The following is an 18720-nucleotide window of genomic DNA, read 5'->3' on the forward strand; positions in this document are numbered from 1 at the left end:
GGTCCCACACAGTTCTTGGTGCAGTTCTGGTTACCTATTATGTTCTCCGTAAATACTTCTTACATTAAATTGAACCAAAGTGGTAGAAAACTTAATGCTTCAACCAGGAATGGAAATTCTCGGTAGAACAAGCCTTCTTACCAACACCTCGTTAACTTGGCTATGCCTTATCTTATCTGGTGCTGATGTTCATATCTTCTTTGGCTAATTCGACAATATCTTCAGTGCTCTGCCAGTGTGAGTTCTAGTAACACCTTCTGAGTAAGCCCTGGAAAAGACATAATTAAGGACTAGAGCAGAATTTTATTCACCATTGTCAGAGCGTTCAGTAATATGCTGTTCCCATGTGGCAGAAACAAATGTTCGTGTTTCAAACTGGCTTAATGTCATAGCACCTACTCATCCTGGACTGTCCCCTCAGGAAGTTAATGACAGTTCCATTGCCCACAAAGGGAGTAGCTTAGTTACTGATAAACTTGTAGGGTTTTGGGGGCACTTTAAAAGGTTTGTGGTTAAATAGCCTTGATTTTGGTAATCAACTCTAAACCACCCCCAGGAGAGGTACACAAGCAGAAGATAGTACTTTAAAATGCTAGATCATTTGGAGAAATTACTTGGGCTGAAACATAATGTTGTCTTCTTGTCCTACCTCCTCCTGAGCTAACTTGGGCCCTTGGGCAGCCCTTTGAGCAAAGTTTGTCTATTTCCATCTTCAAGAGCTTTGTAAATGCCACACTTTGGAAAATGCAACCCTAGATATAGACTAGGACGGCTTTGGTTAGAAATTGGCCATCTATGGTGATAACGGATATTGATTTAATCAGCTTCAAATTGATAATGGGTATCTCCAATGGAAACAAAGATAATTTGTTATTGATTGTGTCTTCTGATGTAAACACTAGAGTTATTTTGTCTTCTAAAAAGGCTAGTGTAGCCTTATACAATCTGAAGGAGACAGGAACGGGGAGGAGTGGAGGGAAGGGTAGAAATGTTCTCTGCCTACACACAAAATGTGTTTGCTCTATTGTCCTGTTACCTGCTTTTTCTGGAAACTTTATAGATTAGCTCTTATAATCTACTTTGAAATGTTTGCCGTCTTTAAAGCAGAAGCAGTCTTTGCAGCTTTCAGGCAGAAGGTCATTTTATAGAAAACGTTCATTCGTGTCCAACAAAGCTTTTCTTTGTTCTGCAGGAACAAAGAAATAATGAAGGCTCCTTAAAAACTGTTTTTCTTTAAAGAAGCAATCATCTTGATAGTCGGTGATTTATGTGTGTCATTTCTATTGGAACTGGAAAGTAAAAACATTTGTATCAGTAAGGATTACTGAATATTATTAAGCCCTCAGATATGACTCTAACTGCAGTTCCAGTGCTTCGGGGTGGGAGTGAAAGATGTCTTGGATCTCTTCTTGTTTAATTGTGTCCCTCTCTCCATGTTATCATTTTGTCCTGGGTTAGCTTCTGAGGGTTGTCCCATCATCGATGTAGCCTCTGTATAGGTCTCTGACCTGTAGCCATTCTGAATTAATTGCTGTTTCCAGAACATTTTCTTGCCTCCTAAACTTGGCATGGAATGTTCCCATTGGCTGAAACAATCTTTCAGTATCTCTGCTTCCCCTGGCTACCTCCCGTTTTCTTTTCAGGCTCAGCTTCAATGTCACTTCTTCTGGGAAGCTTCCTTAGCCTCCTAGCAACATTCTTTGACTCCTGTTTCCCCAGCTATAGCACTTAACCGTCTGTGTTAAAATGGTCACTTCCCCTGTGCGTATCCTTTTGTGTTTCCCAATTAGGATCTGTGCCCTGGAATACTCGAGCCAGTGAAACGTACTCCAAGTCAGAAACAGAGAGAATGTTTATTTAGGAGGTGGCACCAACAAAAAGTCTGACAGCAACACAGGCTGTCTTTATGGAGTCCCGAAAGGCAGTTTTACATTAAAGCTTATATATGAGTTTTACAAGGGTTAGAAGTCTTTGCAGCCCACAGATGGCATGGTTGGATGAGTTATTCATTGCAGGATAATTATAAGAGATTCTTTATCAGACTAAAGAGATACATGCTGGACATCTCCTTAACAGGCTAAAGATATATATGCCAGACATCTGCGCCCTACTCTGCACATGGAGGGTCGTAAGTCACAGGTGGCCTGACAGAATAAAAGTCCTTTAGCAAAAGTATGCGGAAAGGAGAAGGCAGGCAGGAAAGAATAAGAAAAAAACAAAAACAAAAAACTTATGGCATTATTGGGACAACCCTAGGAGCCCTAATACAAGGTATAAACAGAATACAAAACATTACCAAAAATGATGAAGAGAAACCCGATAACTGGGAGCTCCTAAAAATCAAACACCTATGCTCATCTAAAGACTTCACCAAAAGAGTAAAAAGACCACCTACAGATTGGGAAAGAATTTTCAGCTATGACATCTCCGACCAGCGCCTGATCTCTAAAATCTACATGATTCTGTCAAAACTCAACCACAAAAAGACAAACAACCCAATCAAGAAGTGGGCAAAGGATATGAACACACATTTCTCTAAAGAAGATATTCAGGCAGCCAACAGATACATGAGAAAATGCTCTCGATCATTAGCCATTAGAGAAATGCAAATTAAAACTACGATGAGATTCCATCTCACACCAGCAAGGCTGGCATTAATCCAAAAAACACAAAATAATAAATGTTGGAGAGGCTGCGGAGAGATTGGAACTCTCATACACTGCTGGTGGGAATGTAAAATGGTACAACCACTTTGGAAATCTATCTGGCGTTATCTTAAACAGTTAGAAATAGAACTACCATACAACCCAGAAATCCCACTCCTCGGAATATACCCTAGAGATACAAGAGCCTTCATACAAACAGATATATGCACACCCATGTTTATTGCAGCTCTGTTTACAATAGCAAAAAGTTGGAAGCAACCAAGGTGTCCATCAACGGATGAATGGGTAAATAAATTGTGGTATATTCACACAATGGAATACTACGCATCGATAAAGAACAGTGACGAATCTCTGAAACATTTCATAACATGGAGGAACCTGGAAGGCATTATGCTGAGCGAAATGAGTCAGAGGCAAAAGGACAAATACTGTATAAGACCACTATTATAAGATCTTGAGAAATAGTAAACCTGAGAAGAACACATACTTTTGTGGTTACGAGGGGGGGAGGGAGGGAGGGTGGGAGAGGGTTTTTTTATTGATTAATCAGTAGATAAGAACTGCTTTAGGTGAAGGGAAAGACAACACTCAATACATGGAAGGTCAGCTCAATTGGACTGGACCAAAAGCAAAGAAGTTTCCGGGATAAAATGAATGCTTCAAAGCTCAGCGGAGCAAGCGCGGGGGTCTGGGGAACATGGTTTGCGGGGACTTCTAAGTCAATTGGCAAAATAATTCTATTATGAAATCATTCTGCATCCCACTTTGAAATGTGGCGTCTGGGGTCTTAAATGCTAACAAGCAGCCATCTAAGATGCAGCAATTGGTCTCAACCCACCTGGAGCAAAGGAAAATGAAGAACACCAAGTCCACATGACAACTAAGAGCCCAAGAGACAGAAAGGGCCACATGAACCAGAGACCTACATCATCCTGAGACCAGAAGAACTAGTTGGTGCCCGGCCACAATCGATGACTGCCCTGACAGGGAGCTCAGCAGAGGGCCCCTGAGGGAGCAGGAGAGCAGTGGGATGCAGACCCCAAATTCTCATAAGAAGACCAAACTTAATGGTCTGACTGAGACTGGAGGAATCCCGGCGGTCATGCTCTCCAGACCTCCTGTTGACACAGGACAGGAACCATCCCTGAAGACAACTCATCAGACATGAAAGGGACTGGTCAGCGGGTGGGAGAGAGACGCTGATGAAGAGTGAGCTAATTATATCAGGTGTACACTTGAGATTGTGTTGGCAACTCTTGTCTGGAGGGGGGATGGGAGGATAGAGAGAGAGGGAAGCCGGCAAAATTGTGAAGAAAGGAGAGACTGAAAGGGCTGACTCAAGAGGGGGAGAGCAAGTGGGAGTAGGGAGTGAGATGTATGTAAACTTATATGTGACAGACTGATTGGATTTGTAAACGTTCACTTGAAGCTTAATAAAAGTTATTATAAAAAAAAAAAAAAATAGAAAAAAAAAAAAGAAGAAAAAAAAAAAAAAAAAGATACTGAGACTGACCTATGAGGCAGTAGGAAAACCAGGAGACAGACCGGGGTCCAAATTCTGGCTCTGCTACTTACTAGCTGTGTTACTGTGGATACCTACTAGACCCCGAATAAGTTTCTTAACCTTGCTAAGCCTCAGTTTCCTCATATATAAAATGAAGATAATAATAAAAAAAAACAAAAAACAAAAAACTTATGGCATTAGTTATGTCAAGCTCTAAATCATCCATTTTAAAATTAGGAGAAAACTGTGGATTATTAGGATCACACTCACCCTTCTGTAAACTACCTCATACTGCTTCATGGCTCATGGGTGGTACAAGTCCCACCCTTTGGGAAATAGTTGTTATCTGGTTACTCAGAAGCAACAAAGACAAAAGCAAAGATGAGTCTACCCTGTCAGTCTGGTGATAAACACTCTATCCTGAGAGCAGAAAGGGATTTCAACACCAGAAGGAATAAGAGTGTACAGTTAAGCATCTTCCTTTTTTTCTCAAATTAATGGCTTTTAATCTGATGGTTTCTGATGTTTCATACAAGAAAGGAGTGTTTGAAATCAGTCCTGGAGCGGGAAACTCAATCTCATTTTGCTCAGGTTCCTGGAGATACCTTTTGATATGCTAACAGCTCCTAATCAGGATAGAGAATTTTAATTTTGTTTCTCGATCTATTGAGAATGAAATTTGTGTGTGGACAGGACACCCCTCTGTCTTCATCTCTGTAAAATGTCAACATCTTGAGTTAAAATCCTGCCAGGCAATATGGTGCTGGGATAGCATTAACCCCATGTGCACACTAATTTGCAAAAAGGTGTAACTTCTCCACCAAACTCTAGCCCTTCAAATGAAAGCCACTGAATCTAGTGTAAGAGAAAAGATGAACCATGCCACACTGGTCGTGGTTGTGATGGTAATTATTAGTACTTCCCGATTCCTCCTCTTGGTTGTTTTCTGCATGTTCCTTCAACTCATTGAGCTGGAGGAGCAGTCATGTGATCTCTGACTATGGTAATAATGACCATTCAATAGCTAGTGCCAAGTTAGCCATCACTGAACCCCAAATCCATGTTAATAAACATAAGTGTTCTTCAGAGTCCCTCCAATTGAGCTTAAACCTTATTTGAGAAAGAATTACTTACTCCTTTCAGAAAAATGGTGAGAACAGGCCTGCCTTTGAGTCTTAAATGTATTGTTGCAAAGCATTAATTGACAACCACTAACCATATTAAGTGCTTTGAAACCTTTGTTAAAGTCCACCATCCATTTACAAGCCAAATCTTTTTAGTTTTAGCATAATAAATAAAAATAACTTTTTTCTTTGCTCCTCCTTATGGTTTTTACATTTATTTTTCTTTGAGGGTTTTCTTCCAGAATTGCCTTCCATCACCATTTCAGAGATACTTATTTTAAAAAAAAAAATCATTTATATACAATTTATTCATTCTGATAGAATCAGCAGGAGGCCAGTAATACGTTACTTTGATTGTGTAATCACGTTTTCCCATTACTTTTCTCACTTCTTATCACACATTCTTTCTAGCTTTTCTCCATTAAACTAAAATGACCAGGTACAACAACAACAAAAAAATATAAGTAGAACCAGAAAGATCATTTTCTTTTTCCAGTTCAGTTTTTTACTTTGACTTGGTGTCCTATTTTCTTCTTCTGGACCGTGATGAAAAGTTTGACCTCTATGATGTCTTTAACCCCAGTTTTGACTTAAATGTTGTGGTGAAAGAAATCGGAGACTGTCCATTCTGTGGTGTTGTACAGGAAGTAAGACTTGATTTTAAATGAAATAGATTTAATATCTCTGCTATTCCCTTCTGCAGCTTTACCTTCACCATGGCTATAAATATTATCCATGGTCCATAGTATCTAACATTTCTTATTTATAAAGATCACTCTTGTTTGTGTTTATTTCACTAAAAGTGTAGAGTTATTTGGAACTACAAAAAAGTCAATAAAATGTACATCTACTTATGACAACCTTTCAGCTTGTAGGTGCTTTATTCAAAAGCCAGGTTGTATATTCCAGTATATCAGTATCGTTTTTGTTGAGTCAGAAGACACTTTGGCACCAAAGGGGAAAAGATCTCTGGGTAAAACTACTGTCTTTCCTTACCTCAAAGCTCAGCTTTGAGTACTGGAGAATTCAAAAAAAAAAAAAAAAAAATTCAAAGCCATGTTTATTTCCAGCGTTCAATTTTAATTAAAAACCACATTCACGATTCTATAATCCCATCTGTGGATTGAAAAAGGGAATTCATATAAGAGAAAATTAACTTCCTATTATTAAAAGTATGCCGCCTTTCTAATAGGTGTTAATACAGTAACACTTTTCCCCAGGCTTAGTGGTAGTTTGTTATATAAGAATTTAAATATTAGCAAATTTAAATGGATTTTTCTTAGTTGCAAGTGATATCAAACTTATTTTTAAGACAGTCTTCATTTGACTTAAATAATAAGGATTTTTTTTTTTTTTGAAAGATATTTTAGGCTATTTTCTGCTGGCAAGCATCAGAGTTTGAAGCTGAGTGATCTTGACGTTGTTAAATAATAATTTCATTAATTTTTATTTTATTAACAGCAGGAACTTCTGTCCCTAGGATTCTGTTTCAGGTAAATTTAGGGCACATGGTTTCCCTCTTAAATAACACTCCTGTAAACTTGCTTAACTTTGTAAGAGTGCCTCAGAAGAAAGATCAACTGTCTTTTGTTCTTTCTGCGAGCATGCTTCTTAATGTGGTGTTTGTCATCACCATCTTGCACAACAGTTGAGCCTGTTCTTGGGGGCTTTTCCCTGAATTCTCCCAAAAATTTAGGCCCCCACTCCACCCCCCCATTGTCATCGGAAGGCAGGTCGGATGACTCCATGAAGGGCACATCCTTTCAAAGAGCCCTGTTACAAAGTATTGATTTGCTCACGATGAAACAAATAGTGTGTGTAGTTGCAGGTTTACTGTCTTTTCTTGAATCATGTTTGCTAAAGCTTTGTGGTAAGCATGATAGGAAAATATCTTTGTGGAAACAAGAAATGGGTGAGATAAAGCAATTTTTTTTTTTTTTTGAGGGTATGCAGCAAATTTAACTAGAAAACGAGCATAAAAACTGGCTGCCAGGGTCAAATTCTCGTACTGTACTCGGCACAGCGCACAGTGTTCTGGCTGATCTTAGTAGTTAGTATAGTATTATTGAATTGCTTCCAATATGTTACCTTCTTGTACCCCATACCTTGTATTGCAGTTTTGTGGTGGAAATAAATTTTATGCTATGTTAAATTTATTCATTTTTCTGGCAGTCCATGGTATATTCAATATTCTTTGCCAGCACCATAATTCAGAGGCGTCGATTCTTCTTTGCTCTTCCTTATTCATTGTCCAGTTTTTGTAGGCATATGAGATGATTAAAAATACCACAGACATATATAAATACAGTACTCTGTATGTTATGTAAGAATTATATTTCATGCTAAGCTTTTTCATGGTAATTCAACTTACCTATTATTTCCATCTCGTTCTTTTGTTTGTTGGTCCTACATTGCTTTGTTCTTTTCATTTCCAGTTCTTTGCTTTCTTCAGTGTTACCAGTCTTGGTCATTGGGAAATTTGTTTTTGTCTTTTGATTATTTGGACATTTCATCAACATTTCTTCTCTGGGTTCTCAGTACTTAGCCAGTTATCAATTGCTGTCAAGTCATTTTGGACTCATTACAACCTTATACTTACTTGTCAGAGTAGAACTGTGGTCCATAGAATTTTCAGTGGCTGATTTTTTGGAAGTAGATTGCCAGACCTTTCTTTCGAGGTGCCTCTGAGTGGACTTGAACCTCCAACCTTTCATTTAGCAGCTGAGGACATTAACCATTTGCACTACTAAGGAATTCTGTTAAAGAAAAAAAAACTTTCATGTGTTTAAGTAAATAAATGCTCACAATGGATGACTTTTTATGATAATATAAGTGTTCATAAATGCGTAATTTTTGTATATACTATAAAGCTCAATATGTAGTTGATTTCATGACACTCGTGTAGAAATTCTAACTCGGTTACCAGGACGAGGTGAATAAGCTCTCAGAAACACATAGATTTCTTATATCACTGCCTGTTACTCATCTGCCAGGGTCCACATTGATACATTTGCAAATTGTATCATGGGATCCCAGGAGGCTAATAAGCTTCATTGACTAGGTTGATTACAAGAAGACTATGACCTGGTGAAGATTTTGGCCAATGTACTCAATCTATGTAGACAGTGTCTCTCCTTATTTTTCTTTTTCTGTTTCTCACCCCTCCATTTCATGCCTCTCTTCTGTAAAGAATTTGATGTCTTACAGTAAAAATAAATACATACACAGATTTTGAAAAGATAGATGAGAAACCTTGGAGGGTTGAGGAAGCTCATTAAGCAAGGCATGAAGAACGAAGTAAGGTCTGAGATAAGTGCTGTTTTTAGCCAGTGGTTCTCAAACTCTAGTGACATTATAATAACATGGAGGGCATATTAAAACCAGGGCTTGGAACTGATTCAGTATGGTTGGAACCCCTGGTGAGAGTTTGCATTTCTAACATGTTCCCAGGAAGTTATACATAAGAATCATCTGGGGACTCTTATTAAAATGTAGATTCTGATTCAGTATATCTGGGAGTGGAAATGCAAATTCTCATCAGGGAACTTGTTACAAATGCAAATTCTCACCAAGAGTTCAAAGCCCTGATTAAAGCTTGGCCAGGCCCTAAACCAAGATTTTCTGACTGATTCATTAAAACTAGGATGGAGTCTGAGAATTTTTATTTCTAACAAGTTCCCAGGTGAACCTGATGTTGTTTGACTGGGACTACACTTTGAGAACCATGGCCTAGGAAAATCTCTTTGTGTGTTTCAAATGAAGAAATTGAGGGCCAGAAAGGGGAAGGAATGTGTTCAAGGTCTCATATCTGTAGCTGGCCAGCTACCATCTGGGCTAGAATTAGAGCTGGCTCTTCTGGCTCTGGCCTGTAATGTTCTCCTGGGGTGAGTCTCATCTTTGACCAGAGGTGATCCCCTTATTGACCCTCTGAAGATTTCTGTCTCTTGGTTGAACTGTCTCTGGTGGCCTTTGTCTTTCTTGGTATGTGCTGTGGAGAGAGAGGGATTCAGTTCTCTGTATTACTGGTGCCTAAAGTTACCCAGAGGAGCCTTGGTGCCAGTGGTGCAGTGGTTAAGTGCTTGGCTGCTAATCGAAAGGTGAGTGGTTCAAGCCCACCAGCTGCTCCACCAGAAGAAGATGTGGCAGTCTGCTTACCTAAAGATTACAACCTTGGGAACCCTATGAGGGAGTTCTGTTCTGCTCCGTAGGGTCACTATGAGTTGAAATCCACTCGACAGCAATGGGTTGAAATTACCAAGGAGTCTCTGGGTGGCACAGACGGGTAAACAGTTGACTACTAACTGACAGGTTGGCTGTTTGAACCTACCCAGGGAGCCTCAGAAGTAAGGTTTGGCGATCTGCTTTTGAAAGGTCACAGCCTTGAAGACCCTATGGAGTGTAGTTCTACTCTGGAACTCATGGGATCACCATAACTTGCAATTGACTAAGTAGCAGCCGGTTTGGTTTTTGGTAAAGTCATCCAAATATATTTCATTGTATTCATTTTCTTGTCCAATTTATTAGTTATGATATGGGGCATTTGTCCCTCTGTCACCATTTAGGGATTACTGTGATTGTCATCATTTCTCAAATAGGGACTTAAACACAGGTCTGCATTATGACAACAAAAAGCAAGTTAAAGGCAGCATAAGGTACAAGAGTAACCATGGGAAAAATAGAAATAGTTGAGTTTTTGCTTGGATCTTGAGGCTTTCCTTTTGGTTTGATGAAATTTCAGTGAAATGTTATTTCACTAAATTAGACATTTCTGCAATATCCTATTGCCTATATTTTCATGATGAGAAATATTGTTGGCAAATTCAAATTAAAATAAAAATTATTTTTATAGTTGATTTTCTTTAAATGAAGACATGTCATGAAGTTGTTTTCCTGAGAATGTAAGTTGTTTGAACTTCCTTGGCTATCAGAAGTAACAAGAGTTATGTTTTTGTGGGTACTGCTACTGATTTAATTTCAGTGATTTTCTTATTGGTATGCAGACTGGCAAAATGGCATTGATGTGCCATTAAATGCAAATACCTATCATCTGATAATTACAAAGTAGAACTGGGTTCAGAAATAATTGACCTTGAATGACTGGGGGAATTAAAATGAGTATTCTTTTTCAAACAGCTGGGAAAGAAAGTTAGACCACTTAGAGTTGGACTCAATTCAATTCAATAAATGTTGACTAAAGGACTTCTGTACCTCAGAAATACACTGCTCTAGGTAGGTTCTAGAATCAGCACTGGGCCTCAAGGTCCAGTGTCTTTGAATCATTGTGAAAAGAGGTGCAGAACTTATGTGTACTTACAGACACGCAATGGTAAACACTTGCTGGAAGAATTAATCAATGAAGGATGAAGACCTAAGTATATTATTTTCACCATAGGCAGTCCGCCTATATCCAGATCCCCCAGATCTTTTAAAAGCCAAATTTGACATTGTTGTGATTATTTTCAATTTGTTGGGAGCAAAGGCTCCAGGTCACATGACACATCATGCCAGGATAGAATCTGTCATTTTGGGGCAATGGAAAAACACCAGTCTTCTCCCATTGTAGAAGTGGGGTCAGGCCACACTTCTGATCCTTACTGTTACCTTCTGTCTTTTCAGCGTCTTGTGGAGGCTGCAGAGGAAGCACACCTGAAGCATGAATTTGATGCAGACCTGCAGGTAACTGACTATACTTTGATTCTGTGTCTTTATGGCCAAAGGAGGGATGCCAGGCATGCAGGAATGCCACACTTCAGCAGACGACGAGACAGGCAAGCTTGTGAAAGATTGGTACACAGTTGGAATAAACGTGGCTGTCTTTTGACAAGGCAGGATAGTGATTCTCAACCCTTCTCCATCATGCGTGTAACCAGATTTCTATGAACTCTCCCCCAATTTTGAGGAAATTAAATCGGTAAACTGAGGATAATCCCCAGAGCTCTTACTAGTAAATCGATAAGATAGATCCCATCCCCTGGGCTTCATTTTGAAATTCAAGTGAATGAAAACAACATTATGATGGATCTACCCTTGAATTGGCTGTTAATTATATTTAAAAATGAAATTGTTCAGACTTGGGATTTGAATGTCTGTTTAATAAATGTCTTGCAGTACATCTTGCATCTGATCATGGCACACCTGTGTCTGAGAGAGATTGTGATGTTGGCGTGCATAGAAAGCATATTAAAAGGAAATGAGGGAACTGAATAATACGTGCAGGTTCCTTTGGATCCTGCTTGTAGGAACTTTTATCTGTATTGTCATGTTGAGTTCTGTGGCTTTTCCTCACTGCTAGGAAAATACAAGAAGCAAATCTTGATCCTTAATTCTCCGCTTTGCTAGAACATATCTCTTCTAGTGGCATGTGGTCACAATTAGGGAATGGTGTTTATTTTGCTATGTTTCCATTAAAATGGAGAAGATAAAAGCAGACATAAATCTTTAAGCACAAAAAGAGATGGCAATAACAGTCTTTGGCAGTATCTCTCTCCTGTGGATGTACCTCTTTTCATCACTCCCATCTGTATTTTTTGTGGGTAAAACATGGTGCACTCAAATGGAGTAATTGAGGAGCATGTGAAAAGGGCCTGTTTACAAACATGTGGGCAGGGATGAGAGAAATCAGTAAGTGGTGGTGTCATACCCTGGGGCTAGCCACACTCGGGACCCTTTATGATTTCTAGGCCTGAAGGAACAATGGGAGGGAGGGAGTGGTTTCCAGAACCTACAGGGAATAGCTATAGGGAGCCGATATTTGGTAGTGTGGTGCAAGCGGTTAATGGTGAAATTTTTGTGAAGGGCAAATACCTCAATATCACCCTCCTGCTTCCTGATCTCTTACCAGTACTCACCACTGGCTAAATCCAACTGGAAGCCTGTTGATGTCATTGATGTTTCAGCCTCCTGAGGGATCATTGATGTTTCAGCTGGGTGGAAAAGGGTGAGAAATGGATCTGAAGGGACAAACAGAAATATCAAGCCCTTCATCTGGGGATCATTTCCAGGCCTAGCACCCAGTGTATGAAATGAACAGAGCCAGGGTGGTAGAGAAGCTCAGAGGACTGTTGCTAACACTGGGAGATGTGCGGAGAAGCTGACACAGCTATTTGAGAGAAGCTGCAAGACAAGGGGTAGAGGAGCACGCAGAATAGCAAGAACCTTGTCTTTCTACAGTCACATGGCATAGCCACAGAGTCCTAGGAACCATTTACTAGCCACACTTGTCTTCAGTGTGCCTTGTCTTCAGAGGGTTTGTCCTTTCTGGAGTGGGCTATAGAGATTTAATGGAAGCATCTTTATAAGTGTAAAGATTATAAGGATCTCTTGAATGCATTGCCAAGAGAAGCTGTCACACTCTCCCCAGGAGTTGCTGAAGCCTTTTCAGGAATATTCTGGATGTAAATGACAGAAACTCAAATCTAATTAGCCTGTGACATTGAATACAATAAGAATCCATGAGGTTACACTGATAATAAATGAATAAACACACAGATAGATAGATAAATGAGAAGTTCCCTTCTTGCAGTAGCACTTACAGTAGAATGCTAACTAATAAATAGAAGAAGTGATGGAATTAGAAGATTATAGTAATAATTGATTCAGGCAAGAATAATCAATGGATGCTAAAATTAATGGGTAAAAATTTGATGAACAGAACATTTACAGTCTCAAAGTATCTCTTCACAAATCGCTTATTAATTTCAAAGGGAAAAATAGCCATTTTACAGTGGGGAAATCTGGCAGACACCACCTTAATCAAGTAATCAAAGGTAACACCACTATTAATGTGGCAAATTGACATCAAGTGCCTCCAGATGTGATGATCTGGGTGGTCATTTATGTAGAATTCTTGCCCAAAATGTGTAACCTGAATTCAAACATCAGACAAACCCGAAGAACATTCTACAGAGCAACTGGCTGGACTCCTCTTCAGAAATGTCAAGGTCAAGAAAGATAGAAGTTGAGGACCTGTTCCAGACTAAAAGAGGTGAAAGGCACATGGCAACTAAATGCAGCGTGTGATCCTGAAAAAAGTTTTTGAAAGGGACAACTTTGGGATAGCTGGGAAGATTTGAATGTGGACTGTGCATTAGATAATAATAATGTATCAATGTTAAATTTCCTGATTTTGACCCTTGGACTGTTTTACATAAAAGCGTTTCCTAGTTCTTGTTTCTTTCTGGACCAAATATTTAGATCAATTGGTCTAACTGGAAGGGAGTGAGTTTACAGAAGAATGAGAAATATTATTGGAAGTCAGGACTGTTTTTGGAAAATCTGGCTTTTAAGGCTCACAAAGTCAATTTTCCTCTGAGCTCAACTGTGTACTAAGGACAGATGAGCTGGAACAGGGAAGGGAATGATACGATTGGCCTTCAGGGACTATTTATCTTCAGCAGAGAAAAAATGCTTTGTGGTTTAGCTCAACAACCGAGAGACCGTGTTCTTTCTGTCTATCTGAAACTGTTGTTATCATGTGAGATGGTTCTGACTTCCTTCATGTTACTAAAGCTTTCGAGTACAATCCTGGTGTAGCACAACTGACTCACCTTTGTCAAACTCGCGGCATTGCATCTCTCAAAAAAATAGATACAAGAAAACGAGCCTCTGGAGCTTGATAGTTTTTGTTCCCATGGGAACAAGGAAGGGGAGTCCAGTTCTTTTTCTGTCACCTGTGTGTGTACAAGACAGATTTTGGAGGATCCAGTTGTGGTCTGAACTCAAAGGTAGATATTGAAATAATCTGTCAATATTACTGGACAGCGATGGGTATAAAAGAGAAGTCTTTGATGAAGTGGACGTGCATGGGAGAATGCGTCTCTGCTTAGACGAAGGTTTTGAAAGCTGCGGAAGCTTCCATGCTATTAAGCGTACATTTGTTAACAGCTTGGGTGTCAGCCCTATTGCCATTACTGGGGTAGCAAGTCTCTACATGGGCTCTGAGTTTGTTGCCGTGATAGTCCATTAGAGCTGATCAATTGTTAATCCAGGTTCCACTGACCTCTTGGCAACCTCTGCCAGTGGATTGTTTTTATCAAAAAATTTCGTACTACCACCTGCTCACCATGAAATGATGCTGAGGAGAACCCTGCACTGTCAGCACAGGAAGAACAGAAGGAGCTGGGGGTCTGTTTTCCTACAGGGGGAAAAATAGAAAGTTTTTGTGAAATTTCCTAAACTGTACAGCAGGGAGTTACAGGTCTTACTTAGCCTGTTCCTCAGACAGAAAAGAGATGACCATCTGCCCCGTCTTTCACTTTAGGTTGAAGTCTTGGTATCATTATAACATTCATGTTGTGCTCTAAAAGTGAAGAATTTATTTTTCATTGGTAGCATCGTCAGAAATTACAAAAAGAAAGTTATGCCTCCATTTTGTCAGGATTTTATTTCCCATTTAAATTTCTTCTCAGAGTTTCTCCAGAGGTTTAACTTTTCCCTGTGGGCTTATGACCTTGACATTTGCAGTCCCTTCTGTGAAGTCCTTAAATATGGCATTAGATGGTTTATTCTTTACATTTCATTGGAAGAACTACAGCCAGAATGCTCCATAGAAACAAGGATAGCGAGACTTTGTCTCACATAATTTGGACATGTTATCAGGAGGGCTCAGTCTCTGAAGAAGGACATCATGCTTGGTCAAGCAGAGGGTCAGCAAAAAAGAAGAAGACCCTCAACGAGATGGATTGACAGAGTGGCTGCAACAATGGGCTCAAGCATAATGATTGTGAGGATGGCACAGGACCAGGCAGTGTTTCATTCTGCTGTACATAGGGTCACTATGAGTCAGAAGTAACTCGATGGCACCTAACAACATATATACATAAGAAAACATTTGCCATTTCAACATTTTTCACATGTGCAGTTCAGTGACATTGACTTATTATTCATCATGTTGTTCAACCATCACTCTTCATCACCCTTAACAGAAGCTCAGTGCAAAAGCTATATTGGGGCAAGGAGCAAAATATAGCCTCTGAAGCGCAGGGTGTGTGAACAAACTGAAATGCAGAGTCCTGTGTAGACACAGGGCTTCCTGGTCTTCCTGGCCTAGCCAGCTTTCTTCTCTACATTGCTGCCAGTTCAGCCTCCTGACTTAACCCCCTGCGTGGTGGTTTATGGGCTCTAGTTGTTTTTGTTCTTTATTATGTAATATCTCCATTAAGGCACTTTTCTGTTATAATTGATATAAACAGAGGCCTTCTTCAAATGGAATGTCCTTTTTATTTCAAACAGTGAATTAACATAGGTTTTATGGTAAAAAAAACCCTGTGCTGTGGAGTGGATTCCGAACATGAAATAATAATTATAGTTAAAACAGAGTTGCTTTTTAAAAACAAGCAAAAACCTCTATCTTAATTATCGCATAGGATTGTTTGAGTGTTTTACCTTCACTATTTTGATGGCAAAGGAGCCCTGGTGGTGCAGTGGTGGTACGCATTTGGCTGCTAACTGAAAGGTCAGCAGTTCAAACTCACCAGCTACTCCGCAGGAGAAAGATGTGGTAGTCAGCTTCTGTAGAGATTAAATCCTTGGAAACCCTGTGGGGCAATTCTACCATGCCCTATAGGGTCACTGTGAATTGGAATTGGCTCCATGACAATGGGTTGGGTATTTTGATGGCAAAACCTAATTTGAAGTGGGGTAGGAGAGTGTCCTAGCCCTGGTTATCTTAGCCATTAATGGATTCCCAGAAACCTAGGTCTCTGCCTCTTCTTTTATAGCTCAGAGAGAGTGCCTTCTCCCTCTACTTACGCTTTCTTTTTGGGATTTGCCACTAGCAGGGAAGGAGAAGAAAAAGTCCTTTTGACAGTTTACTAAAAACCTGCTTATCTTTGAACCGCAAACATATTTTCTTTGAAAGCTGTTTCAAACAAGTGCCAACTGCACAGAGCTGGTACATGGTGGAAAAAAAAGTGTATCCTGCAGAAGCGTTTTCTATTACAAACTTTTCTATAATAATTTCTCTTTGTTGTTTTGTAAGTGATAGGAAAAATTAAAGGCTGGCAACATTCAGAGGGATTACAGGAGTTTGAGAGTGGAAAGGAGCTACGGGGTGAGGGGCCCAAAGTGTCGTGAACGTCTGTCCCCTCTCTCCCCTCCCAGTCATCACCAAGCTGCAAGCACCTATTTTGTAAACACAGTGACCTGATTTCAAAGTGAGGGTAAGGGGATTGGACTGCAAGGGAAGCAAAGACCGCTGATGGCTGATGGGAGATCTCTGCGGTGGGAGGACTAATGGTACTTCCGGAACAGCTTCCCGTACCGCCTAGCTCCCTGTTGCAGTGGTGGCTTTGTGTTGAAGGAGACCCAGGGGAGGAGAGAAAGGGCGGCTTCGGAGCCACAGCATTTGCTTTAGAACGTCTAACACCATCCACTGGGAAGAAGGGGGAAGCCTTTCTAGGAAGAGATTACCAAAAAAAAAAGAAAAAACCAAACCCAGTGCCGTCGAGTCGATTCCGACTCATAGTGACCCTACAGGACAGAGTAGAACTGCCCTATAGAGTTTCCAAGGAGCGCCTGGCAGATTCGAACTTTGGTTAGCAGCCGTAGCACTTAACCACTACGCCACCAGGGTTTCCTGGAAGAGATTAAAAAATAATAATAATAAAATTATTTAGAAAGGAAAAAATAGAGCCCTTAACAGCAAAGCAGAGCTGTCCTTTTCCCTGACAGCTTTTTCCTGCTGGAGAAGCTCTGGTGGCGCAGATGTTAAGCACTCAGTTGCTAACTGAAAGTTTGGTGGTTTGAACCCACCAGCTGCTCTGCGGGAAAAAAAGACCTGGAGATCTGCTCTCGTGAAGATTGCAGCCTAGGAAACCCTGTGGAGCAGTTCTGCTCTGTGCTGTATGGTTGCTGTGAGTCGACAGCGTTTAACAAATAGTCACATGACAGCAGTGTGTTTAGTTTTGGGTTTTTCTCTGCTGGAAAGTCAGGCTTTTGCCCTGGGGGAAAATCGCATGTCATAAAAAAGAGGGAAGAAAGAGTTTTGTAGAGCTACTTCATGAATGGAGCTGTCCTCATGGGGTTTTTCATGTATTCGTCTCCTCCAAGCCCCAACCCATCCCTGTCCACCAGCTGTTCACTGAGCAAGGAGTTGAGGTTCTTGCTGGTGGGGGTAAAAGGGGGTACAGAGGACCCAGGCTTCAGAATTAGTCATGGTGCTTTTCATAGAGATAACTAATTGGCTTTTGTGCAGTAAACAAGGAAGATGTACGAGAAATAATGACAAGAGGAAAAGAAAATTTTCACAGATTTTCTGACCTAAACAATGAGAGCATGCCTTTTCTTTCTTTCTTTTTTTTTTTTTTTAATTCTTTTTACCGGCTTAGGGGATCACAGTTGGTCTCAATCATTTAAGATTTTACATTAGATGTTTCTTAGTTAGGATTCACCACTTGTCATTTATCCACAAGACTAAAATGTAAATAGTTTCTGAAAACCCAGTTTCTGAGGACTATTTAAATGTGAGCATTTTTAGCATCGAAGTCATTTCTCAGTGGCTGTGCACTCACAGAGATGAGCACACCCTACATGAACACCACCTGTACTTTTTGTTGACTTGGTTAGAACACTATAGCTTGTCATAAGGCCAGTGTCATGACTTTGAACTTCATGTTAATCGGTTACTTAGAGGCCACACTTTATCCCCATAACCCTGATTGCTGGTCGAATGAGAGGAAAAGATGGCAGTAGGTGGAACCTCAGCTTGACCAACAGAGAAATCTTTGTCCTGGAGGTCTGGAAATTTACGTTCTAGTAGCTCTAGTCCCAACAGGACCGCCTGTATGTTTGCGGATCTACAGCAAGTACTTTGCTGATGTGGCCTCTTGGCTCATCCATAAAATGATGCTCTTGTAAGATGTGGATGATTTTTAAGATCTGGTCTATCACTCGTGTGCTGTGATTCATTCAACAGGTAGCTAGCGGAGATGTCTCGGATGTCAGGCACTGCCTTTGTTCTCACAGAGCTCACCATCTAATGAGAGAGATGGGTAGTAAACTCATGATGAAATAAATGGTTAAACTGCAGTTGTGATAAATGCCACGAAAGAGCAGTACAGGGTATTATGGAAGTGCAGAACAAGGGGACCCCACTAGTCTGGCAGTTCAGGGAGCCTCAGAGCAAAGTCCTGCAGGGTAAGTTTGAATCGGGTGGAGATTCTAGGTTCACCTCCACCACAGCCAGAAGAAATACCCCCAAACATAGAAAACGCATAATATCTTTATTTTCTGTAAGTGCTAAATTAAAATTATTTTATCTGCTTTCTACATAATGATAATCTTCACCTTTGAATGCTGATGACACTTTATTTTTGCCTCTTTTATGATACTTATCAATGTCTACCCTGTTCATTTTATTCACATAACTGTGCATTCATTGGCTTAATTTAACATTTATGTAGAGCCATGTTAAGCTTTGTTTTAGGCT

General features: G+C 40.1%; 1 protein-coding gene across 4 annotated transcripts in view; it reads left to right on the top strand.

Annotated features, from left to right (window-relative positions):
• Positions 1 to 18720, top strand: part of CACNA2D3 (calcium voltage-gated channel auxiliary subunit alpha2delta 3) — a 1053043-nt gene that overhangs the window by 312481 nt on the left and 721842 nt on the right. For all 4 annotated transcript variants that reach the window (XM_049863210.1, XM_049863213.1, XM_049863211.1 and 1 more), the window contains exon 4: positions 10911 to 10970. In XM_049863210.1, the coding sequence (XP_049719167.1) occupies positions 10911 to 10970 (60 nt within the window). The remainder of the gene's footprint in view (positions 1 to 10910; positions 10971 to 18720) is intronic.

This window comes from Elephas maximus, chromosome 20 (assembly GCF_024166365.1).
Source record: "Elephas maximus indicus isolate mEleMax1 chromosome 20, mEleMax1 primary haplotype, whole genome shotgun sequence".
Taxonomy (NCBI): domain Eukaryota; kingdom Metazoa; phylum Chordata; class Mammalia; order Proboscidea; family Elephantidae; genus Elephas; species Elephas maximus.